Consider the following 26,398-nt stretch of genomic DNA (forward strand, 5'->3'; position numbering starts at 1 on the left):
TACTCAGGTATCTGAGTGCTCTGGTGCCATTGGAAACTAACCCATGCACGCCAGACATGCTTCTTATTATAGCAGAGAGCAAGCTATAAGTAAGCTACATACAAATATACATGAGTGTGTATATATATATATATATATATATATATATATATATATAATTATTATAATCCAGACACATATATAGATATAATAATGTGTTATGTCATAAAATATATATCATTGTTTATTTATTCATGAATTATATAACACTGAGGATCTGGGTATTAATGCCTTACAAATATATGTAATAATATTAAAAAACCTTCTTACCCCTAGGGTGACACCTGGAAGTTATTAATGCTGCACAGTTGTTTTGAAAAGTGACAAAGGCACATTTAGACCACAGCAGCAATGTGGCCCAGTCAGGTAAGCCTCTTAGTATACCCTAACTGACTCCTCTAGGGACTCCCAGCCCTGGAAATACAGCCCAGGCAGTCACCTTTCAGTTGGCATTAGCTTCAGTAACTTCAATTGAGTGAAGCCAGTTTTCATCTGCTGATGATGTGACCCAGTGCAGTGTAAGGGGAAAGTGAACGGAGCCTTGGTGTATTACACCAGCAGTCTGGTATTGTGCCTATCCAATGTTGGCAAATGCTTATCTCCTCAGTTTCATCAGTGTGAATCCATTAAAGCCCAACTGAACTCCTCTTAACTTCTACACCACTGTAACTGTGATGAGAATCTGATCCTTAAGTGATTTGCCTCTGGTTATACACGGAGGCTATTTCATTATGTAATTTACTCTAGTAAATCAGGAGTAATTCTAAGGAAGCTGTCTCAGACGGCCGGATCCAACTTGAGGTGATATATAAACTGCTTGGTCGTTTGGGCGGGCTGGTGAATGCAGAGGCAGACAAAGCATATTGGTTGCAAAAAGCTTTACTTACGCCGCTAGTCGTCACGACGCAGGTGGTCCGGTCACTTAAACAACTACACGAGTTGCTCCAGCTGGCAAGGCTCAGGCCAGCGAATCCGTATACGAAACAGGCCAGCAGGGAAAAGGGTACGTCGAAGGATTGTGCTCGGTGATGGGGAGAAGAATCGATAGGTGATCAGGCTATCGATCAGCTCAGCCGCAAGTCAGGAATCTTCAAAGGCACTCTGCAACATGCTCAAAGTTCTCCCACTTGGGCGGAAGTCGCACAGAATTTTATACGGCTAACAAGCCAATCGCTAGCCGCCACGTAGGAATAATTTAGAACTGGCCAATAGTGGGACACAAATTTGCATGCGAATGGCGGGAACTCTCTTGCACCAGAGTTTTCTATTGCAGCAGAAAACTTTTGCTGTGCACAGAGACTCTCACATGGCGGGAAAATTCCATCATGCCGAGGCACTAAAATCATTGGGTTGTGACATGCCCCCTTGCCGACGGCACAACTGGAATTTTAGACACATGAGTACGTTATAAGGAATTTTTGTTTCAGGATTCACTGGCCTTGCAGAGCTTAAGCAACCAACAATAATATATAATTAAACAAATAAACAATTTTACAGACCGGTCTTTAACAAACTAAAATATAACAACTTGAACTTATAACAATAATTATTAATTATCAGTTGGCTGGGAAACATCTACTTGAGACTCTTCCTCTATGTCAGTCGACGGAGTGTGGTCCTCAATGACACAGTTGCCACGGAACGTTCGCCTTCTTCCATAACAGACAATGCCAATTAAAATACTTCCCAGTACTAGAAAGAGACTTACACTTACTGCACTACCAATGATGGTACCCCAACTGCATCCCTGAATTACTGTTGAGGTTAATGCTGACGCTAAACCCGTAATGCTATTAGTTGAAGGATACCATGAAACCGTAGGTGATCATGTGGTAGTGATGGTAGAAAGATCCGATACGTAAATAGTCTTTTGATTGCTTCTTTGACCAAGGGAATTTGTCACCCTACAAATATAAGTCCCGCCACGATTGTGGGTTAGTGGGCCATTGAAATGTAGAGTATTGTTTATAGACAGTAAGCCTTTAGGCCATTGTCCATCTAATCTGGCCCAGGTAAACTTTATAGGCGGCGGGTTAGAATTAGCGTTACACTTAAGTTGAACATTCTTTCTGCCAAAAACCCAATTTTTGTCATAACCGGTTATTGATATTTCAGGGGCATATTGGATGTCTAGGACATGAAAGTACCTTATTTCCCTGTCCAAAGCTGGGTGTTTCACAATACAAGTTATACGCCTTCCCCTCGCAAATTTAGTAGAAATGATCTTATATCGGCTTATAACTGTTACCGTTCTATTTGGAAAGGAAATTAAACTATTTTCTATTTTACCAAAGTCTCCTTCCCAACTTATATTTGCAGCTGGTTTCCCAGTGGCTGCTGTACAAATAGCTGCCATTGTCCACTTTCCATCATCTATTAGAGAATTTGGCTCCTTGGTGAAACTTATAGTGGGCTCAACAAGTACAGTTACCATTGTTAACGATTGTGTATTTCCTAAGGGGAATGTGACCGCCTTACATATGTACTCTCCTTCATCATAGAAACTCACATTATGCAGACTGATCGTCGCATCAATGGGCGAAGAACTTCTAGACAACACCCTCCCGTGGTATTTTCTTTGAACAGACCCCATATTCAGGATGATGCACAACAATAGTTTGCGCACTTTTATCATGTAGTTTTTCCCATGAAATTTGTATTATGGTTTCATTCATGTCAATTATACACTTTAATGTGACATTCTTTCCCTAAACTGCTGTTACGTATGGATCAACAATAGGTCTAACTAACACACTGCAGCAGAAATGAGAGAGGAGCAGCATCAGAGCGAGTTCTGACCCAACAGACATTCATTGCCTCGGTGTCCCCTTCATAGCCGTCACTTCGTTGACTCGAAGGAACCGCAGCTGGGTGCTCGACGGATCTCACAATCGAGCGGCTGTAGATTACTGCTTTGTTGAAGTCAGGCCTGTAAAGAAAGAAAAAAACAACAAAACAAAACAAAAGAGAATCGTAACTGAATTTACTATAAGGATACTAGGTGAACGTCGGAACGACGAGTCATCCAGTTGTGATGAACGATAATAGGGGGACGATCAGGCTTTTCCTCTAATTGGACAGAATAGGTATTAGGATATTGTCCCGACCGTTGAACTGTTCCCTTGTGAACTTGCGGATGAGACTGGTGGGGGTGCGGTACTGAGATCCACACTAATTCATCTGGTTGGAACTTAGGTTCTCAAGGTAGAGGTTTCTGGACATTAGCTTCGTCCCATAACGGTTTTGAGGTGTTCAGTGAAATGAGAACATCATGATTGAATTTAGTCCAGTTTTTAAACGTCCCTCCTCCTCTGAGACGAAGTTGTTCTTTATATAGGCCTATATGTCTTTCTACAACACCATTGGACTGCGGGTGGTATGGCAGATGGAGATGCCATGCTACACTGTGAAGACGAGCAAATTTGGCTAGAGCGTTAGAGTTAAACAGGGGTCCCCCATCAGACTGAATGTCGCAGGGCACCTCGGTACCCCTGCTCCTAGAGAGGAGAAACAGCCAGGGAGCGAGTGAGCGAGCCCTGGCCTGACATAACGAGCCCAGCTGAGGGTTGCCTGGGTAACGAGCCCAGCTGCGGGTTGCCGGTGCAACTAAGGGGAGCCAGCTGCCTGTAGGGGGCAGGGCCTGGCCTTTATGAAGCCCAGGGCTGAGGCCAGGCTGGCAGTTCTCTGCCAGCAGCCAGAGAGGCAGGAGCTCCCTCAGCCGAGATATGGGAAGGAGCCTGAGTTGCAAGTACAGCTCGTGATAGCCCTGGAGGCTCGAGCTATGATACTGAGTTATGGCCATGTGGCTTGTGGTTATGTTACAGCCTAGGGGCTTGTGGTTTTGCGTTGTGTTTGTGTTATTACACCCGCAGGCTTGGGTGAGGCTGTAGGGGTTGGAGGAGGCCTCAATTATAGGGACCCCAGAGAGTGTGGGGTGCCCTAGCGCCAAGAGGGCGCATTATTTTCATAGTGCCAGGGAAGGCGCAGCTCACACGCCAGTGCGTGAGCAACTGGCGGCGAGGAGCGTGGCCAGTGGGTCGCGGGCGCAAACGGTAGGTTGCAGACGGGGGACCGAGACCCCGGATTGCGTGCGGGGTACATGGACCCCAGCCCCAGGGAGAGGGGCGATCTGATTGAGAAGCCCCGTGGGGGGGCATGGCAAGCCCCAAAGAGGGGGCGCGCCAGTATATATGATTGAGAAGCCCCGTGGAGGCATGGCGAGCCCCAAAAAGGGGGAGCACCACTGTATATGATTAAGAAGCCCCGTGGGGGCGTGGCGAGCCCCAAAGAGGGGGAGCGCCATACTGAGGAGCCCTAGAGAGAGGGGCAATTACTGAGAAGCCCGAGACGGGCATAGCGAGCCCGGCCGCAGGCTAATGCGGCAACACCCCTCAGACCGAGGCAGGGCGCTGCGGTTGCCCCGAGAAGACAGGGAGTAGCAGCGCGGTGAGCCGGGGTCAGAGAGGGTATCCGTGCGGTTGGCCAGGGAAGGGCCGGGGCCCGCTAGGGAGTCCCTGAGCGGGACCGTACCATCAGGGGAGGCCCAGCGGGAGGCTGGGCACGAGAGAGACAGACCCAACAACGTCTATTACATCTGCGAAGCTTGGGGCGTGGTATCAGAGGAGGTAGGAGCCACGCATAGCCCATAAGGCTGGGGTGCTTGGGTAGCGCCCATTGTACGGGGAGACCCACGAGGGGTCCAGGAGCTTACGTGCCCAAGGAAACACAAGGCAGCCTCCCTATTACATATTCCATCAAGACGTGGCGGGCGAGAATGGAGGGTGCCCTCGGGCTGAAGTAGCGCGATGAAAGGGCCTCAAGGAGATCACGGCCCTCCGTGAGGACTCCACCGTGACACTGAATCTCATGAGGAGGTTGCCAGGTGGCAAATACAGCAGTTAAAGCGGAAATAACAGCAGTGGCATTGCTTTTCCGTAAGGGAATAACTTGTAACTATCTTGTTCCCAAGTCGACAACAACTAATCCTTTATTTGGCAGCTTAGACCCTGGGAGGGGTCCTAGCAGATCTACCTGCCAGACTTTTCCTGCCTGGAACTGCGAAGAGTCGAAAGCTCCGAGTTGATGCTTAGTTCTATGACACTTCTCCTTAGCACATATCTCACAGGCCTGAGCTACCTTTTCCCAATCGCGCCGAACTCCGTATGAGGTCGGCTCCATAATGGTTCGGCACCAACGTTGATGGCAAGCTCGTGGTCCTGGGTGACCCCAATTTTCATGAAGCCACGTGAGGAACAGATTTATTTCAGGACCGGAGGTAGATGTGATAGGCAAAACTACGTCGGTCCCGAGTAGGTCTTCTAAGAGCTTATCGATGACCTCATGTACTGGATCAGTATCCGGACGGTGTGACTTAGTGTGCCTAACCAACAGGAGCCGTGCAAATTTAGTTAACTTTTTCCAGATGTCTTGCCAATCATTCAAATTTTCGGTAGGAAGGGCTGTACCAGTAAGAATTTTGTAAATATACTGCGAGTCGATTGCGATGATTGGAATGGGGAGCGTATCGTCATGATGTGTCAGACAGTGCTCCAGTACCTTGAGGAATCTTAACAATTCACATTTTTGGGCCGAATTGTCATCTGGGTAGGCTTGAAATATTTCCTTATCGTGACAAGCCTTGCAGTAATACCCATAGCCTCCACCATGTCGGGAAGTTCCATCTGACGCCATCCATGCTGGGGCAGAGGTTCCATACAGTGTAGGGACCTTTTTCTCATCTTCTGGGCTAGGATTAGGCGCCGTATCTTCAAACTTCCAACAGTGCCAGTTGTAATGGTGGGTAAGCACCAGTGTATTCCATGTTTTAGGCTCCCCCTGAAAATGCGGGTCGACCTTTTCCGCATCCAGCAAGGGTAACAATGTGGCACCGGGAGCGCGTAGTGTCCCATGCCCCCTTGCTAATGGCTCCACTAGTTGTCCGGCTAGGAGAATTTTCCCTATAGCTCCATATCGATGTTGTGCCACTTGAAGCGTCTTATGGGCAGTGTATACTAGCTCATCGCGAGGATTGTGCGCCATAGCCCACACGTGGTTTGTGGTGAACCCAAGGGTTACGGTTAATGGCTCACCTAGATCGATGGCGTGGAGCTGTGTGTTTTTAACCGTAGCTAGAAGGCGAAGCAGGTTCCGCTGATCTCCTTTTGTCCAAGGCGTGGATTTTCGGGATTTGTCACGGATCTCTCGTTGCAACTTAGTGAGGAGTGCCAAATGACTGGGTTCAACATAATGCCCGTACCAGTTTAAATGACCTAAAAGCTGTTGGAAGTGTCTCTTAGTAACAGGAAGGAATGTCTTTGATGGATCGATGTTAGGACCATCATGTGAGATTCCGTGACGGATGGAACCGATGTATCGGGTGCCGAGGAATGTAATGTCATCTACAGGATGTAGGCATGACTTTTCCTCGTTGATCGTCCATCCCTCACTTTGAAGGTGAGCGACTAGTTGATTGACTATACTAGTAAGCACGGAACTATCACGACCCATGATAGCAATGTCGTCGACATAACTCCAGATTCTTAATTCCTCCTCTGGGGGAAGAGAATGTGAGGCTTGAAAATTCTTCAGGGTATTGTTCATGGCACCAGTAGCCAGCGACGGAGCGTTGCGATATCCCTGCAGGCAAACCGTCCACCTGTACATAGTGCCGTCAATGCACATATTTAGTACTCCTTCAGGGTCAGTTATTGGAATGAAAAAGAACATATTTTTTAAGTCTAGTGTGACCCCGACCCACTTACGTCGCTGGAATTGAGCCATCTCGAACATGCATTGTGGCAGAGTAGAAGGATTAGGTTGTTGAAGTACTTGACATCTTTTGTTGGCCTCTCTATAATCGACAACTAGCCGGGCTTCGTTGGGCTTTCCAGGTTTCGCGACTCCCCATCCTGGTGACAAGTAGGTGCTAGCAGTTACGGTTTTAATACAACCTCGTTGCTCGAGTCACCGCAGGAGGTCAGTAAGGGACTTTTTTAGGGGACTCTTGGTTGGGATTGGTCGATACCGCCAGGTGGAGGTGTTACGAAGCATTGGTCGATGCCAATCCTGTGCTGGGATAATAATGGGTAATGCTTGTAGCACTTGTTCCTTAAGGTCAAGGGCCTTAATCCCTGGGATTCCTAGAATGTTGATGCCCCCTAACACGGCCTCTAGAGCGTATCGATAACCTTGGACTAAGAATTTGACCTTTGTGGTGACTGCAATAGTGTTAAGCCCTTGTACCTTGATCATTTTGGTGGTTTTCTGGCGGGGTATTGTTGAGGTAATTACGTTAACCTGAGCTCCAGTATCGAGGAGGAAAAGTACTTGTTGTTGATCATCTGGATCAGTAGGGTTGTAAACAGTGAGTTCGGCATAAGGAGGAGGGTCAGGTTCGAGTTGGAGAAGGCCGCTGGTGGAGCCGACGGCCATTACTCGTTTTCTGGTGGGTCCTCGAATTTAAATCCTAATGCTTCAGCTAGACGACGTTGGCTCCTTTCTCCCAAAATACACAACTGATACTTTGTAAGTCCAGAGTGGGCAAGGAGAAATCCAAACATATGTCTTTCCTTCAAGGTTCTTCGAGGTGACCACCATGGCTCTCGCCGGGGGGTAAATTCTTGACGTTTTGGTCTCGGTGTTTCAACTGGGTATGCCAAAGGTCAGTCTCTTATATCATCAGAAGTTCCTTCACTTTGTTTCATGAGCGCCTGCAGTCGTGGGAGATGGCCTAAGAGATTTCCCACTGGCTGACCTGCCATCGGGTTCAAAAAGAGTCGGAGCGTAACAGCATTTGCTCCTCCATATACCTCTACACAGGTGTCTATAGCTTCCAGGGGCGTTGGAATTGCCCCGGGGTCCGATAGGTGGCGATGAGCCCATCTTTCCTTGCGTTGGGCTGCTGTTAGCCCCATTGGATTCGCTCTTGGGCTCCATGAAAGATATGATACTCCAATTATGGCTAGGAGGAGTTGCTCCGCAGTGGCCTTCTGCGGGCGACCCTCATGCCAGGTGTGGAATTTGTGGGTTACCTGTCCCACCACAAGCGCCGGGAGTGGGATGGGCCAGTGGGCACTGTCCATGACCACGTTCAAATCAGTAGCACGCCCTCCGCTCCACGCCGCTTGTCGGGTCAGGGCACTTGCTTCTTCCCTGTCTAAAATGTCAGATCCAAACTCTACTATTAATCGTCCCAACCACATGGCCAAAGTTTCTTCTGGTTTTATTTTAGATTCTCTGCAAAGTTCCTGAATTTCTGGTCGGGTGCGTGTGCGAGAGGTAACAGTGGTACGCGTGGTACCTTCTTCATCCGCAACACGCTTCATCACAGCTATCGGGTGAGCTGCGGCAGAGAGAGAGTTAAATTCTTCATGCGGGAGTGTTGGATACATCCCTCCTCCCATTGCCCCCTCCCCGAGGCAAGGAGGCGGGGCCGTTGGGAACGACGTCACCTCAGGGGGCAGAGTCGCTAGGCAGATCCCCGCTGGGTCTTCCAAAGCTCCGCCCCTCTTTTTCCAGGTTCTCCAGATAGCTCACATTTCGTTCGGCGCCGTTTTCTGTCAGCGGCATCATGCGGCCGGCGCTATTGATAAGCGTCACTCTGGAGTTCTTTGCTGTCCACTCCAGTGACTCCTTACCCGCCGTATGCAGCTGAACCTCCAAATTTGCATATTCCCTTAGTAGACTCGCTACTGTACAGAACAACACATTCATCATTTTTCCCTTCTTCCATTTAGTTAAACCCCATTTGGGCATGTGACGGCCCTTGATCTCCAGGTCCTCCCGGAGCTGAATGAGAAGCTCATGACCCCGCGACCCAGGCACCAAATCCGGACAGTTGAACCAGTCCGTTGGGGTGGGTTCCCCTCCTTCCCTCAGGTATCAGGTGCACTGAGCAAACTCCTGAGTGGGGGACAGCTTTTCTGCCTTCCGCGCCTTCACCCCGGCTAGGGATATGGTCGATGTTTCCTCCGGGGGTCGATAATAGACCCGATCGCTCCCCATTATACACCCGAACTCCCCAAGGGATAGCTTTGTCCTCCACTCTTTTATGACCGCTTCTTCTTTCTTTACGGAGAAGTAGCCATCAATATTTTGTTCATCCCCTTCTACCGCCTGGTGGTAGGCGATATGCGCCCATAGATCGTTTGCATTCTCTACGCGGCGAATCCCGGTGCGCCAAGGGCAGCACCCAATTAGGTTCGTCTCCATCACCGTGCCCTTAGATCCCATCCTCGTCGCCATGTCTCAGACGGCCGGAGCCGACTTGAGGTGATATATAAACTGCTCGGTCGTTTGGGCGGGCTGGTGAATGGAGAGGCAGACAAAGCATATTGGTTGCAAAAAGCTTTACTTACGCCGCTAGTCGTCACGACGCAGGTGGTCCGGTCACTTAAACAACTACACGAGTTGCTCCAGCTGGCAAGGCTCAGGCCAGCGAATCCGTATACGAAACAGGCCAGCAGGGAAAAGGGTACGTCGAAGGATTGCGCTCGGCGATGGGGAGAAGAATCGATAGGTGATCAGGCTATCGATCAGCTCAGCCGCAAGTCAGGAATCTTCAAAGGCACTCTGCAGCATGCTCAAAGTTCTCCCACTTGGGCGGAAGTCGCACAGAATTTTATACGGCTAACAAGCCAATCGCTAGCCGCCACGTAGGAATAATTTAGAACTGGCCAATAGTGGGACACAAATTTGCATGCGAATGGCGGGAACTCTCTTGCACCGGAGTTTTCTATTGCAGCAGAAAACTTTTGCTGTGCACAGAGACTCTCATGTGGCGGGAAAATTCCATCATGCCGAGGCACTAAAATCATTGGGTTGTGACAGAAGCCAATGCAGTTTTAAAAATGTAAAACTTAATGAAAGTAGAATGAAAAATAAGATTACAATTTTGTAACTTCTAAGGCAGTACCTCAAGAAAATCCCTTTTTCTCCAGTGCAACCAGTGTGGGCCTAATTCTGATTTCACTCTAGGCTTAAACTAGCCTAATGCTACTTGGCCAGATCCTGTTCTTATTGACAGTGGTATAACTCTTAAGTAACTGTATTTCTTCTAATGCAGTGATTCCAGATGGGTATTGGTTTGGCTTCCTTTTTTCGCTGTAGGATAATTAGTTGACATAACTTCAGTCAGTGGTATCTGACTGATATAAAATCAACATAAAAGAAGAACTGGAATCTGTGAGTTTAATCCTTAATGAAACACTGGCATTCTACAACAAATGCTTCGGGGAGGGTTAGAGGGGGAGAGGTTTCACAAGTCACATCACACCATGTCCATGCAAATCTGCACACAAAAAAAGGCAAACACATAATAAGCCTCCTTGTGTGAAGCCCAGAGTGCAGTGGCACATGTCACGCCTTTCGGAGCCTGGCTTCCCCCAAGACTCCACAACTGCAGTCTTGTGGAGGAAAGAAAAGACCCATTCTAAAGGGGAAAAAATGCCAGTTCCTCAGTGTTAAACACAGGGGATAGAAAGCTTGTTTAAACTATCTCTGAACACTTCTTTGCATTCCTCTGGTGCTGGCTAAATCTAGAGTGATTACATGATGTGGACTTGCTCCACATGTATCATCCGGACCATTTTTGTGTTGCATTTCCGCAGAGTTATGATGGAATCCCCCCACACCTGCCACTGAAATTACAGAGCTCTTGAAAGTATTAGCCAGCTGAATGGAGACTTCTGCTTCACTGAACCAAAATTCCAGATCAGAACATGACTGAGTTTGAAGGTTGGGATCTAATTAAGTCCTGTTTCTCCCACCCAGATTGAAGAGGGATTCTGGGACAAGATGGATCTTCGTATGGAGAAAGTGAAGAACCTCTGTGCTGAGTTAAACCTTTGGAAATGGGAATACAAAGGTACCTGTTTCCCTTATGCTTCCTTTGCTCACTGTCCACTGTAACATCATGGTAACTGTTCAACACCAGCAGTGGCAGTTCCTCAATATGACAATGACAGTCTTCCAGTAGATAGGAAAGTCATTGGCGAGTCTGGAGATGACTGAAGAGGCCAATCCGAGATCTGTATGTTCAATGGCAGGTGTGGTATACAGCTCCAAAAGGAAGGGGGACATCTTGGTTCAGCACCCTTAGAAGGTAGAGAACATTCAGAGAACCAACCGAGCCAGCAAGAGAAAGAATGAGTGAGTAATCTCAAGGTGACAGTGAGATCTCAATGCAGTTCTCCTGAGTCATGCTGCATTATCTTGAATATCACACTTTTTTTTCCCTTTCACCTTTCACAATCTTATGTGGCCCTCAGCCACACCATCACCATATCTTTGCCCACCACCACGCAAAAGCAGGAATCCTGTCAGTTTATCCAATGCAGCAGAATATCAGTGCATTGGCTGGTAGCGCCAGACGCGAAACTGGAAATGCCGACAGAAGTGCACTTCTGGTTTTGCCACTGGCTCGGCAATTGGCTGCAGGGGACCACCCCCTCGGTCGGCAATCTGGTGCCCTGCCAGGCTCGGGAGGCACCAGTCGCCCATGTATCAGACACTGCCCTGTGCTGGGCTATGCCAAGGGTCGTGCCATGTATCAGACACGTGTGCCCTGAAGGTAGAGGAAAAGGAATAAGAGTGTAGATGAGTGTCATTTGTTAAAAAGGAGCCAGGAGTGGGGTTCAAGGGCTGCGACAGGAGAGAGGAAGGAGGTGTGACTTAAAAGCAGACATTTAGCTTAGTTGGTTAGAGCCTGGTGTAAAGGACACCAAGGTTGCAGGTTTAGTCCCTGGCTAAATGATCTCTTGGGGTCCCTTCCAGCCGTACTTTTTCACAACTCCCATACGGTCTAGCAGTAAGGATTCCCGGGTTTTCCACCCAGGCAGCCTGGGTTTGACTCACAGTGTGGGAATGCACCCTGTTTTAGCTAAGCACAGACACCTAGGTTATCTCCCTACTCTATGCTTAGAGGGTGGTGAGGTCTGGGAGCCTGGATGCCCAGGTCCCCCCCAGCTCAGAGGGGTCTCTGTCAGCAGTGTGAGGGCCAGGCTTTGGTTCTCTGCATGGGTGACTGGTTGGTGGCGAGAGGCGACAGTGCGCAGAAGCTGTCGATGGCAGCCAGTCTCGGGGGGGGGCATGTGCCCCCCTACCAGTTGCCTATGGTGTGCTAGGAGGGGCTAGGGGTTGATAGGCACCCAGGCCCCTAGGCACTTTTAGCTGTTCCCACATGGTCTAATGGTAGGGATTCCTGGTTTCTCACCTAGGCAGCCTGGGTTCAATTCCTGGTGCGGGAATAGCTCTGCCTTTGGTCAGACAAGGAGAGGCTGAAAGACATGTGACTATTCAGCCTGGATAAGAGAAGACTCAGAGAGGACTTGGTGGCAGCCTGTAAGTGTATCAGGGCCTAGAGGAGCATCTGTTCACCAAGGACCCCTAGGAGAGGATACAAAACAATAGGAACAAACCTACTTAAGATTGCTTTAGACTAGACATAAGGGAAAACTTCTTTACACACTGAGGGTTTGGAAAAATCTCTCCCCAGAGGTGGTACAGTCACTCACCTCAGCGATCTTCAATAAGTGTCTTGACACCCACCTTGCTGGGGTCATCTGATCTCAGCAGTCTTTCCTAAGTGCAGGGGGGCTGAACCCGATGATCTTGTAAGGTCCCTTCCATCCCCTAACATCTATGAAAATCCTCCCTTGCACACTGTCAAGTCACATTGTTAAAGGATCAAAGTTAAATCCATGTGGGACACAAAAAGACATGGATGCTCTTCAGCCTCTACCCCATTCCCAAGGCCTGTGGCAGGGGCTGCCATCCTCCTCCTGCACTGCACTCCTAGAATAAAACCACTGCTGCGACCCCTCATGGCATCAGGACCAGATTAACGCATAGGCAAACTAGGCACATATGGGCGACCCCAGTCCCTCGCCCTGTGGCAGCAGCACTAATGGCCCCATCCGCCTCCCTCCCCTCTGCTGGCCTTGCTGCCGCGGCGGCTGCTTCCTAGCAGTGCCGCCGAGCCCTGCTCTCCACAGGCAGCAATGCCAGAGTGCAGAAGTGGGTCTGAACTGGCCTGGGGCCCACACATTGGTTTGCCTAGGGCCCACTAAAGGGTTAATCCAGCCCTGCCTGGCGTTCTAACCCAAGGCCTCCTGGGAAGCCCTGACCCAAGCCCTTCCCCGACCTCCCCCTCCCACAGACGCCCTGCACCCCCTTCCCCGCAGTCTCCCCCCAGGCCTAAACTCCCAAACTAGGGGTCCCTCAGGGTCTCTTCCCCCACTGCCCAAGCCTCCTCCCTGTGGTCTCCTCAGGGTCTCGGCTGCAAATGCCCTTATCTGACCTCCCATCCCCTGGACTCCCTGTGACCCCCCCCAGCCCATGCTCTAGGGTCTCCTCCCCCTGCACTACCTTATCCTCCCCACCTGGTCCCTGCAGGCCTCTCTCCTACGCCCTCCCCCATGGTCTCCTCAGGGCCTCCACCCCCACAAGTTCCCAGACCCCACTGGCAACATGTTGGGGATGCATGTGCACCCCCACAGCGCTGGGTCACCTTGACAAGCTGCGCTCCCCACTCAGTTGATGGGCAGGGGGACAGGCAGGAGCCCCGGACAGGGAATCGCAGCACCACAGCCACTTCTCAGTGGGCAAGATTGACTGTGGGGGACCGCTCCCCTCATCGCTGACGGGTAGCTGGCAGGGCACATGCCCCCCCCCCTGACTACGGTGGCATCAGTCACCCATGTCGGACCTCTTGCACCACTCCCTCCCCAAGGCCTCCTCTGGTCCCAGCCACCCCCCAAAAATTCCTGCTCCCCTTTATCTCTCAGGACGCCCTCCCCCATCGCGCCCGTTTGTGAGGGGGGGGGCGCAGTAACCCCGCCTCAGTCCTTGCCTCAGCAGCGCGCCTTCTTCTACTCGACGCCCCATTGGGCGAGCTTCGCGTCCGTCTACAGCGCTCTGCCAATAAGAGGTCCAGCTGCACCTCCGAGGGGGCGGGATAGGGCTCAACGTTCTAACTGGGCGAAGGGAGGAGAAAGCGATGGGGAGCGGCTTCTTCAGAATCCCATTGGCTTGTCAGGCGCCACTCTACTATGTTCCTGCGTGTGACAGGTGAGGTTACCTGCCAATCTAACCTCGTCCGCTACCCTACTGGCTTGGGGAGCAAAAGGTGGGGCTTATGCTCCACCCTAGCGGACGGCGTGCCTCCCCGAAGCGACGCCGCATCTGATAGGACTACCTCTATCAATCAACGCTTGGTGCGTTCTCTATTGGTCTCTGGAACAAGGCAGATCCCACCCCCTCTACGTTGCACTCAAGCCTCTCCTTGAACCTAATAGGTGGCATGGCTTGTCCATTAACTCTCTACCGAGTGCCTATTAGTTAATTTTTTTTCGTGGGTGAGGCTTATATCCCCGCCCCTCTTCTCACCCCTCCTCTGCCCGCATCCGCAGCCCGTTCCATCTTCGGCTCCCCGTGGGTGCGGACGCGGTGCTGTCTCCTTTCTCCGCGCTCCCATTGGACGATGCGGCTCGGTAGGCGGGTGTCGCGGCTGGAGTCCCGGCTCGCCATTGGCCAGCGGGGAGCCGGGGGTGGAGCCTCGGGGCGGGGGGGCGGAGTCGCCTGTCAGTCAGGCAGGCAAGCAGTCCGGCCCGGGCAGCCGGCGGGGGCGGAGGGGGCTCCATGGCAGCTGCGGCGCTAGGCGCTGCCGCCCCTGTCCCGCTGCATGTGCTGAGCGCGGGTGCGGCGCCCGGGCCCTCGGGCTTCGGGCCCCCGCGAAGCCGCCATGGCAGCGCCGCGCAGGTAGGAGGCGCCGCAGGGGTCCAGCCCGCCCTCAGTGCCTGGGGACTCCCGGTGCTCCCCCCAGCGGGCGGCCCACATCTGCAGGGTCCCCCCGCCCCACACCCCAAAATCCAGGGGGCTGGGATAACCCCGCCCGAGGGGGGTGCCGGTCCCCCCCCCCCACTTCCAGGCTCAGGGCGGGGAGCTGAGCCCTGCTTTGTGCAAGTGATGGGCGCAGGGGGGAGCTGTCCCCAACCCAAGGGGAGGGGGCTTTGCTAACCTCCACCCCCTGCTCCCGCCAGCCTAGTCCGGAGCGACTGGTCTGCCCTCACGTCCATGCCCTGCCTTTATCTGCCAGGCTCAGGGGTGATGCCCCCCAGTCTGAGGAGCTGTGGCAGAGGCGAGCCTGTGCCCAGACCCTGGGATTTGTTCAGCCCCAGGCATCCTCTCAGCAGTGGGTGCAGGGAAGAGATTGCTGGCTCCCTCCCACCTTCCCTCTCTTGGAAAACATGGTAGGAGCTGACACATCTGCCGTCTTCTCCACCAACCAAAGCTGCAGCCCCTGACTGCTGGAAACGTCCCCCCTCCCAGTCTCTGGTGCAGGGGCTTTTTGTTTGCCTCAGTGCCCTGGTCCCAGCATCTGCCCCCCATCCCTCCAGCTTCCACTTCTGGGTTTAAAAAAAAACCCAAATCTAGGCCAGGGTGACTTGGTCTCTTCTAGAAGAAACCTTCCCCTTGCAATCTCCCCTGCAACCGTGTCTGCTGCTGGAACCAAGAGATTCTTCTCCAAATTCTAGTTCCTGCTGGGCCTTCTTCCTTTTGATTTATTTATCTGGGTGTTGGGCCACCATCCAGGGTCAGTTACCTGCTGGCTTTGTCAAACCCCACACTGACATGAGTTGTCTCAAGGACTAGCTGGATGCACGGGGCTGGTGAGATGGCAGCACTCTGTTAATTTTTTTTCCAGAGGTGATGGTTTGTTATTGTTCCCATTGTGTTCAGTTTTTAGTCGGGTTAAAGATCAAGGAGGTGGTGGCTGATCCTTGTTCAAAGAATAAAAAATGTACTAGTAAGATGCTACCAGCTGCCTTTGATTTAAAGATTGATGCTCCATGTTCCAAGCTAGGGGGGTTTAATTTTTTGCCTGCTCAGTCAGTCCAGAATGGCTGAATGATGAAGAGAAGAAGCTCTTCTATGACTGATTTGCTTTTGGAGGATTTCCTGAAAGAAAATGTCTCGCCACAACCCTGATGTTCATTAGCCATGTAGCAGGTTGCAGGGAGAGATTGAAAATTATGTTGATTTTGATTTATTTCTTTATTTCCTGGTGTCTGGAGGACTTGTTGTATCTAGTCCTGCATTCATTAGAAAGAATCGCTGCTTGCCTGAGATCTGTATATTGTCCAAATAGCTGATGCTTTCCAGCAGCATCTCTGTAACATTTTGGTTTTTTTCTTAACCCTGATTGCAAGTTATTAGCACTCTCTTCAAAGCAAATCAGACTGATTGTGCCCTGTGTCTTTCCCACTTGACTTCGCAGTGGATTTTTTAGCACTGTCGGTCGGTTTATGCTTGTAAAACAAGTACCTATGTGTTTGGTTTTGGGGGTTTTTTGTTTTTGTTTTCTTAACAGCAGAGCAAGTTTTAGTGCAGATAGAGGCTTTTCATGACTGGGGGGAAAAAACTGCCTACACTTATGCAAAGCTCAGAGTGAGTTTATGTTTAGGGGAGGTGGGGAGGCAGGAAAGCATAGGAAAAAGCCATAAGGCTGACCTCATCAGTGCTAGCTATCTCAGTAGCCCTAGTGTAGACAACCCTCTAGCTACTGACCTGTCAGTAAAATGCCTCTGATCTATCAGCAGGTCTCATGAATGTGATGCTTAAAATAATGCTGACACCTGGGAGGCTATTTATAGTAAAGCCTTTTGACCTTTGTGTAGACAGCCCCAGCGGCTTAGCTGATTGAGTACTGTCTACACTACACCTGTTGGCACAAATGCTTACACTGAGGCCTGATGGCTAGAAAGGAGTCCTGTTGGCCATTTGCAAGTAGCTCAGTATTACACTGTTCAAGGCTTGCCCCTCTGACCATTGTGATTGAGAGGTCAGCTGATTAAAATGGTATTGCAGTCAGAGTGGAAAGGAGTCTTTGTTGGCATGGTGTGTGGTCAGCTAGTAGGTTAGTTGGGAATCGAGGTTTTTCAGACCCAGTTACTGTTTCCAGAACTTGTTCCTGGATTCATGAGTAGAAAGAGGAAGTTTCTTAACTCATGATTGTGATATTTCTTTTAAACATGCTTTATTTTTTTTCCCCTGCCTGTTGTTAAAGGTGCCTGGGGCTTTTTCACCTTCTGTAGCAGTGTTGGATGTTGGCGGCAGCCCAGGCTGGGGATTGTGACTGTGCTATCTATGCTGGTGCTCCTACTGGGGCTAAAACCAAGGGTTCCTGGCTGGAGGGTTTTGCCACTCTACTTAGGGTCAGATTAATCACCACATTTGAAATCGAGAAGGAATTTTACTCCACAGCCTTGGGAGGGGCAGGGTGGGCCATGAGTTTCTTCCTTGGATCTCTTGAGTACATTTAACGCCACTTGCAACTGCAGGACACTGCTAGCCCTCAACCTTCTGCTTTACGCAGATTCGGGTACTTTTGATGACTGGTGGGCAGTGTGCCCTGTAGGTATGCGACAGGGTTGATTGTGTAGTTTTAGGAGTAGGTTAGACAAGGATGTGTCTAGGACAGTTTGGATGGGGCTGATCCTGCCTTGGGGGGGGGGGGGGGGGGCTGTTGGACTAGAGGTGACCTCCAGAGGTCCCTTCCAGCCCAGCGTTTATATGATTTCTTGTGCAAAAAGGAACTTGCTGATTCCGTGGATGTGATGAGGACTCCAATACCTTGTGTTTACATCATTACTTTGTGTCGGCTGTCTGCTGTCTCGCCTTCCGTCTCTCTTGGCATCATATGGCCAAGATATGAAATCAAATCTGGTACATGGGATGCATGCTGGCTACCCAGCTGGCAAGGAGGTTGTTGACTGTAACTTATCCATGGACCTATCGGGCTCACCCATGGGAAACAAAAGAACTAATGTTGTGCCTCAGTACAATCTCTGCTGGCACCACTGAGCATGAGTGAGTCGGGGGTGGGGGTCGTGACCTGGATTTAATATCATAGCAAAAAAGGTTGGGAGCCACTGCCCTAAGAAATCCTTGCTTCTTGCATAACTTCTAGGCCCCACAGCTACATTGCTTTTACGCTACTATAAGACATGGAGCATTTTGAAGCACACAGTTCTCTGAAATAACCGCATCCTAATAGCTGTTCCTTTCTAAATTCCTCCAGAGCCAACGCTGCTTCTATTGTAGAAAATATGAGCAATACTTCAAATGTTAGCTACCTTTTAGCTAAATCCTAGAGCAGTTCTTGTGTTGCAGCAAGCCCATAGCAGGTCAGAATGGTTTGACCCTGTGGATTCTTGTTGGAAATATCTGGATTTATATTGTGAATCATGTAGGTGTTTGCATGCGTAACCATATTAGTTTGCTAATATTTGTGTGGCACCCTTAAAAGGATCTCACGGCACACCAGGTTGAGAATCTTTGACTTACTCTGTAAGCACCTTTTGAAATTCTCAGCCTTCAAGTATTGAATATTGGGAGGACATGGTGTCAGCGGCTACCCTCCAGTATTTCTGTTTCCATCCAAAAGAAGAGCAATGCAGTGGGATAAAACATGGCTCTTCTATTCGGTAGCATGTTATAAGCAGTTCTGGAGTGTCTTGGTTTCATATGCAGACCTGCTTTATGCAGTCTAGTCTCCTCCATGACCTGAGGGGCCTCTTTCTTGAATTTCTTGAGTGTATGATAACAAGCTCCTTCCCTTGTGTTACCTGTGACAAGTTAAAAGGTGTTTGTGCCTGGTAGTTGTGTAAGGGTTGTTGCCAAAGTTTTGCAGAGCCAGTGAAACAAATGCTTGTCTAGGATGATTTCGACAGGGCTGATCTTGCCTGGAATAGGGGTTGGAGGGATGTGACCCCAAGGGCTTTGCCAGATTGACATTCCTACCATTCTGTGACAAGAGACAGCCTGTAAGACACCTGAGGAAGAATGCCTTGCATTTTGAAGCTTGCCTTAAATTTACTGGCCTGGCTATGTACTTGAGATAAGAGATCACCCTAAGACAGTGGCTCCCAACCTCAGGGCATGACCTAACTCGGGGTCATGGGGGATCTGCCCCTTGCTCTACCCCTCCTGCCTGTGGGGCTCTCCTGGTGCACGGTCCATGAGGCTTTCACCACTGCCGCCCCCACGATCCCAGCACAGCCCAGCCCGGGCTCTGCTGGCACCACTGGGCATGAGTGAGTCAGGGGTGGGGGTCGCGATCTGGATTTAGGATCACAGCAAAAAAAGGTTGGGAGCCACTGACCTAAGAAATCCTTGCCTCTCGCATAACTTCTAGGCCACCACAGCTACATTGCTTTTACACTACTATAAGACATGGAGCATTTTGAAGCACACAGTTCTCTGAAATAACTGCATCCTAAAGGTTTGTTGTAAGGACCTGGTTATTAGGAGAGAAGATGCCACTTGTGTATATGTGCCCCAAATCCTGAAACAAATACATGAGTCTAATTGCAGGCTCAGCCCAGACATGGCCCCTTTAACCTGACAGGGTGTATTTACTTTTTACAGTGCTTTTTTATTGAGCAATAAAGTCTCATTGAAATGAATGGGCTGCCTGCCTGGCATTGATCTGTGGGACTTTATCGGCGAAACTCTGAGGAATAGGTGCATCTGTGTGAACACCAGCACCCAAAGAGAGTACCTGGGGTTACTGATAACCTTGGCTTCTTCAAATGCTGTTACATCATTCTCATGATCTCACTCCCTCTTTTGAATGCTATCACACTTATATTGAAGGGTGCTCTCTCCAAGCTGACTGTGTTGTCCTGATGGTTGCCAGAGTCTGCCATGAGCTTGGCTTGCTCTGTAGTGCCAGCATAGTTTCCAAAATGGCTCAGTCTGTGCTAGCGCTCAAGACAATAGGAAATCTTGGAGTGCTTCAAAAGTCGGGCTCTATGTGTGTGCATCAGTATGAAGAGGGCAGAAATGAATACTGTTTGGGCTGTGGATTGGCCTCTGGCAGCTGAGAAGGTGCCTGGAAATCTGACCATTAGGCAATCAAATAGCAGTAATAGTGTTTGTGTGTCTGAAAAGCTGTTCTAGCTGTGAGCTTCTTACTCTACCTAATCTCTGGCCTCTACCCACACTTATCCTGCTATGCGTGGGGGCTGAAGTGATATGTACAGCAAGCCTAACCCTCCTGGTAAAGCCCCTGCCTTGGTTTCTTGTACCTGTTGGCTGATTACTACTCACAGCTCTCATTGAAGCAGAGAGGGCTCTTAATGTTCCCCAGTTCGCTGGATTCAGTCTACCCAAATCTCAGAGTTAGCATTTATTTATGTCACTGTGGCCGTATCTTTGACAACAGCACTTTTTGAGCAGGCCATCACTGCATCTGGCCTCAGACAAGCTAAAAGGCAGCAAAACCTAGCTTGAGAACTGCTTGCCTATATGCAGATTTAATAAAGCAATTAAGATTGTCTGCCTGGTGTAGTGACTTATAAAGTGGGGTTATTTAATGAGTGACAGCTGTGAGTTCCCTCCCCAGCCCCAGTCAGAAACCAGTTCGGTCCCCAGCTGAAAGTGCATGTATGTGTGTGTCTTTATGAGACTCCTACCTTTTTTGGGGGGGGAGCCACACTGTAATGTCCAGCTTGGTTAGTGTGCATCTTCCTCTTCAAATCACCCAACTAATGAACATTTAATTCTGTCTGGTCTGGTTTTGCAAACCTATGCTGCTAGGACAGCACACGCCTCCAGCCTGATCTACCATATTGTCTCTCTTATATACCTTATGCTGCCCCCCCCCCCCCGCCCCCCCAAAAAAAAGATGATACACACTTTGTTTTTGAAAGACAGAAAGAAGCGGGGGAAAGTCTCTCCTTGCTTCTGCAGCAGACACCCCTGTGGATGGAGGAAGGGGAGTGGGAAGAAAGTGCCTACAGCCCGACTTGCAGCACTGTTGCTTTGCTGTCACTTTCCCAGGCAGAAGCTGCTATTACTGTATTTCCTCTGCTAAAATGCACACCCTAATTTCCAGCAGCTGAATTTTTCAGGGGAAAGGTGTGTGCTGTAAAGGACAAACACACAGTAACTTACCAGTTAGGGAGCAGACTAATGGTGGCCCCTCCACAGTGCTTTGGCTTCCCCTTGTCATGTTGTGCTCAAAGAGAACTGAATGCTCGATCAGCTTCTGGCTCTCCCTAGTTGGTCTCGCCTCAAAATGGTGACAGGGCAGATCTCCCACGTGCTTTCCTATAATACTGTGATTCACCCCTGAGAATTCAGTTATATTAGCCTGTCCAGCCCCTCACCTCTCTGAGTCTCCCTATAAGCCAGGCAGACAGACTCAAGCATGTCATATCACGTTACCATCACTGGTCTGCTGAGAACTGGATATGTCCTTCCCAGCTCATCCCTTATGATCCCTTCAAGCAGCCTTGAGGTAGCACTGACTTTCAGCTACTACCAGTCAGGGGTGGATTTGAACCAGCAACCTAAAGGATACCACTGCAATGTGGTCTTGGGTGATGGGGAGGGGGAATAATTAAGAGAAAAGTGAACTTCAGAGTGAGGGGAAAGAAATGAATTCTCAACCTTCCCCCCCCCCCCCAAAAAAAATATGCACACATGCCAACTTCTGGAAATGTCAGCTGTTTTGGGTTGTGAAACAAAGAGCATTTATACTCTTCTCATTCTTCTCTTTGCCAAAGGTATTTCATGCATAGGATTCCTCTGGCAGGTACTGAGGGAACTCCTGGAGTCATGGGTAGTGAGTGGTCTTTGATGGTTTATTGCTCTGGTATAGAGAAACCCACAGTCATTCATCTCCAGATGTGCCCAAATCGGAGTGCCCCGGGGGAGGGGGGGAGGGAATGCGTGTGTTTAAATGTTGTGGCTTGGAAACCCTGCATTAATTCATTGGACCAATGTTTTTGACAGATGTCATTGCTGTATTACAGAACTCTAGGCATCACTGAATTTTAAATGTATTATAAGACAACTATAATGTGTGTGTAGGACAAAGCTGCTGTTCCTTTTGTACAACTATTTTAAGGAAAGCAACTCAAATATTTCTCCTCTTGAAAGATGTTAGTTTTTTCAATATCAAACCTTGGTTGCTTCTCTATGAAGCCTAAGTTTGTGACCTTTCTGCCAGCTTCAGTGAAGTTTTATGCTGGCAATGTTCACCCTAACAGTAAGGAGGATATGTGTATCAAGATAAGGTGGCATTAGCTCAGGAAGCTGCCAGTTTAAAGTAACAGAACAACCCACGTTTATAGTTCTTCAAAACGTGGTGTTTTCCCCCAGGCAGATAAAACACAAGATCTGTTTTAAAGCAGATTCAGGGCTGTGCCAGTAAAATAATAGCCTTTGCACTCTCACAAGTGTTAAAGAGTAAGCCAGAGATTATGGTGAGCTTTCTCGCTGTGTAATGATCTTGAAAGGCGTTTCATAGAAAGGTTTGGCATTTCTAATTAAACTAAGGGTGGAAGAAAAAACACTGATTAGCAGCCTTTCAGCTCTGCAATGGGACAAGCATGGTGTCAGCTGTCCCAGTCTGAAGCCAATATCATGTAGGAGAAGTAAAATGTCTAAGTATCAGGGTGGCTTTTGTGGACTTTACTACTTCAATACCTCTTGTTCTCTACTATACCAACCAATTCTTTAAAATGCAGCCAGGCCTGTTAACAATTTAACTCCAGTTTTTCCCTAGGACCAAGCAGTTGTGCTCTTTAGACCCACTTTGAAATGTTCTGGTTAAATTGTGTTATATTTGAAAACTCTTTAACCTAAGGAAAACATAACATGACTTTCCAAACTGAAATATAGCCGTTGGCTTATTTTGCCCTTTCTGTGGAGCTGTCTGAAAGCTGGAAGTTGGTCTGAGTCTCCACTTCCCCCTAACAAAGGGTGGGAACCTGGATGAAATATTACTCCTGCCTGCAGCAGTTTCCTAACAAATCTGCAGCACAACTATCTTGAGGGTCAAACTGGCCTGTGGAGGTTCCTTCAAGCCATACTTTTCTTTTATTCTATAAGGTGGACTTAAGCAAGCATCCATCAGCAATAGCAGATGCACAGAAACTGAACTGAGCCCAATTCGACTATATTAATTATTTAAGCATATCTTGTCCTCCCCAAATGCCCGTTTTCCAGCACATGGCTTTTTTTGTTCTCTCCCTTCTGTCATTGCTGGTCCTACTGATAGTTAGGAAAGATTGTATTTGCTGGCCCTAAGTGTCCTTTTGTGCCAGGAATCAAATCTCAAGGTCTTTGCAGGTGCCAGTGACAATCTAGCGCTGTAGATCTTGAGTTGTCATGGCTGATTTTGTTTTCAGGCTGCCAGTCGTGTGTTCTTGCTCACTATTCGCATCACAGCCTCCTGGGCAGCCGGAAGCTAGGCCCCTTCAAAGGCAGCCTTTGAATAGTGTAAGTACCTGCTTGCACCTGTCCTCCTTGGTGTTATTTCTTGTAATAAAACAGGCTTAATTCTGTAATGGGTAACTAACAAGTCCTGATCTCTGATGTCTAACCAGCTACCTGCTGCACTGAATTCTTTTGGGTAATCATGGTCCTTTCATAATGCCCCACTTCAGTTGCCAGGAACTGTATTTTAGAAGCATGATTATTCAGACCATGCATGATGTTTGTATGTGTGGAAACATGAAGTGTTTATATTGAGCTAGTTGCAAACATGAGTGGGCACAGTTAGGAAGGCTTTTGATCTTGTATATAATTTCCCATTAGGAGCTTATAGTAGACCTGCTTCTGTAGAACAGCAGCTGAGGTGTGTTTCTTTGCGTATTGAAAGGGGTGGGGGGGAAAGATCCAAGCACCTTATACTCAGGAAGAATATTGGTGGGGAGAAAGCTTTGTATGTCTAAGAATGAGAAACAGGACCGTGACACTGATTGCTACAGAACTCCTAGTGCTCTTTTTTTCTAGCCTCCAAGCTTGCACATAGCAGTCAATTTTGCATTGGTGCTGGGGTGAGTTTGTAGGCTGATGCTCAGTAGAGCTGGGAGTGAAACAGTGTTAAGTGAATCCTAGAAGCATAAGAGATCCTTTATTAATAGGCAGTAGGAAATCTTCCCCTTTAGAAGCCTGTTCAAAATGGGCAGAGCTATTGATGTTACCTCTGAACAATGCACTGTAGCTGTGTGTTTCAAACCAGGTGCTGTCAGCTTGTGGGTAATAGCTGTGATTTTATTGCAATGCCTTATTGGCATCTGCAGGCAAACAAGACTGAGGTTTGTAAGTTCATCTCTCTCACCCCTTCCCAGGTTGAAGGAAGAGGGAACAAGCTGCAGCAGTGTTATATACCTGTACCTGACAAATTGCCATGAGACTGATCGGAGCCAACCTAACCAGTACTCGGATGGGTTAATCGAGTCTTGTTGCCGTAACCAGCATGTGGTTGTGACTTGCCAGAGAACTAAAACTCCCAAATGAAGGTTGGTGGGGAAAGTGGGACCAGGGAAGGATATGCAGATTGGCCATGCCTTGCAGAGAAGTCCACACACTACCAGCTGCCAGGATGGGAGAGGGAATTCCTTCCATGGTATTATATCTGGACCCTCCTTTCTTATCTCAGCCTCTGACAAGTAGGTGTCACATCTAAGATCTCTCTTTTTTTCCTTGGTTCCTAACAGCTCAGGTAGCAGAAGTGCTTTCCCCACCTTCACTTCTCCAGAGCTTCCTGAAAATCCAAGTTTCCTGGTCTCTCCTCCCCTAGCCTCTGCAGGGCTGTCCCTCACAAAAGTGGTACTTTTGCTTGCTTTTAAAGCTCCTGCTGCTGGAACTAGACCAGAGTCTCCACAGTTTTTTCTGATTGCCTGGAACAACGGTAGTGAAACCAACACAAACATTGTTAATCTTCACTTTTCTGCAGCATAACAAAAACCCTGGGCAGCCACAGAGGTACCAGAACACAGCCCACAGAGTTGGAGAAACAGCCCTGCCTTGGTTTCCTTCTGGGAAATTACGTGCAATTAAAGCAGGCTCAGTCTTGTCAGACACAGTTAGCCTTGTTGGTCTGAAGTCAAGAAGAAGGCAGAGTAGATTTGGACCTATATAGAATTTTGAGGGTTGGGCATTGGAACAGGCTGCTTAGAGAAGTTGTGGATTCTCTGTCCTTGGAAACTTTCAAAAACAAGGTAGACAGATGCTTGGCTGGAATGACTTGGAGATGTTCCTGTCTTGAGCTGAGTGCTGAACTCTACATGACTTTGAGGTCCCTTCCAGCACTGCTTTCCTATGAGATGTGTGTGTGCATAAAATGTGTATACACACACACCCACCCCAAAACTAAGGCGGTTAGGTGGAGGGACTTCACCACCTTGATTCCTGCTCCACCCGAAGTTTCAAATAAACTGCCTGGCAGTGGTAGCAGCATTTCTACTCGGGCAGCAGTGAAGAAGTCAATTAATGTCATGGCTCATTGTAATCTACCTGACCTCTTCCAAACTCTTCATTCCATGGGTGTTAAGGACCCTCTCTTTTTTACTGGTCTTGATGTTCCACCAATCAAGCTAGCCTCTGTTCTGCAATTCTGCTGTGTGCTAGCTGGTCCTGGTCATGAAACTCTTACTTCTTAACCATTCAGATTTGTTTTTAAATAATTCCAAGGAAGTTGTTTGTTTTTGGGTTTTTTTGTTCCAATCTTAAACTGCATAATACAACTCTAGGACCCTAGCTGCAGCATATAAGTGAAGACTGTACCGTATTTCACGGTGTATAGGTCAATACAGTATATAGGAAAGCTGAGGGCTGACCAATTTGAAAGGTAAGTATTTTATAGGCACAGTGTATAAGTCAGGGTTGGGCTCAGTGCATGACTGGCATGGATGGCCCCATCCCCTGCGAGCGGCACTTCCAGCACCATTCGCAGGGGATGGGGCTGTGCCAGCCAAGCCTGTCCCCATCCCCTGTAAGCAGCGCATCCCCAGCCAAGCCTGGCACTGCTCACAGGAGATGGGGATGGGCTCGGGCACTGAGCCCATCCCCATCCCATTCAAGCAGTACTGGGCTTGCAGGGATGGGGCTGCACCAGCTGAGCACTGAGCCTAGCCCTGTCTGCTGCAAGCAGCATTGCCAAATGCCGAGCCTGGCGCCACTCACAGGGGATGGGACTGGGCTTAGCCTTTGTTTGGTTTGCAGGGGATGAGGCTGCACAAGTTGAGTGCTGAGCCTGATCCTGTGCCTGATTTTTATGTAGCACGGTGTGCAAGTCGAGATGGATTTTTCAGCCCTAAAAACTGGGCTTCAAAACCCAACTTAAACACCCTGAAATACAGTAGTTTAAACTCTGTAGCAGCTAAAGAAGCTACACATCTCTGAAAATTTAAATCTACTGTTTATTAATTCAAGTGCTTAAACCCTGTCTGCACACCATGTCCTGCCACTCATCTAGGCTCATCTTAGTGCTGTGGTCCCAGTTCTCCAGTGCAATATTGTGTTAACCTCCTTGGCCTTATTCAGTACCTTACACTTCCTA

General features: G+C 49.0%; 2 protein-coding genes across 13 annotated transcripts in view; one reads left to right on the forward strand and one right to left on the reverse strand.

Moving 5' to 3' along the window:
* Positions 1 to 902: 902 nt before the first annotated feature.
* On the reverse strand, positions 903 to 13,150 carry LOC132252116 (uncharacterized). The gene is made up of 2 exons (XM_059732384.1): positions 12,251 to 13,150; positions 903 to 11,132 (listed from the first exon to the last, which is right to left on the reverse strand). The coding sequence occupies exon 2, from the start codon at positions 6,826 to 6,828 to the stop codon at positions 4,993 to 4,995; it is 1,836 nt and encodes a 611-aa protein (XP_059588367.1). The 5' UTR covers positions 6,829 to 11,132; positions 12,251 to 13,150; the 3' UTR covers positions 903 to 4,992.
* A 1,295-nt stretch (positions 13,151 to 14,445) lies between these two features.
* The window catches only part of EVI5L (ecotropic viral integration site 5 like), a 58,444-nt gene continuing 46,491 nt past the window's right edge, over positions 14,446 to 26,398 (forward strand). For 6 of the 12 annotated variants that reach the window (XM_059732378.1, XM_059732383.1, XM_019479693.2 and 3 more), the window contains exon 1: positions 14,638 to 14,796. The gene's annotated coding sequence lies outside the window, so the exon portion shown is untranslated. Of the gene's footprint in view, positions 14,529 to 14,637; positions 14,797 to 24,185; positions 24,507 to 26,398 lie in introns of those variants that run through there. The other 6 variants (XM_019479696.2, XM_059732375.1, XM_059732379.1 and 3 more) reach the window with 3 other exon arrangements.

Source organism: Alligator mississippiensis, chromosome 8 (genome assembly GCF_030867095.1).
Source record: "Alligator mississippiensis isolate rAllMis1 chromosome 8, rAllMis1, whole genome shotgun sequence".
Lineage (NCBI taxonomy): Eukaryota > Metazoa > Chordata > Crocodylia > Alligatoridae > Alligator > Alligator mississippiensis.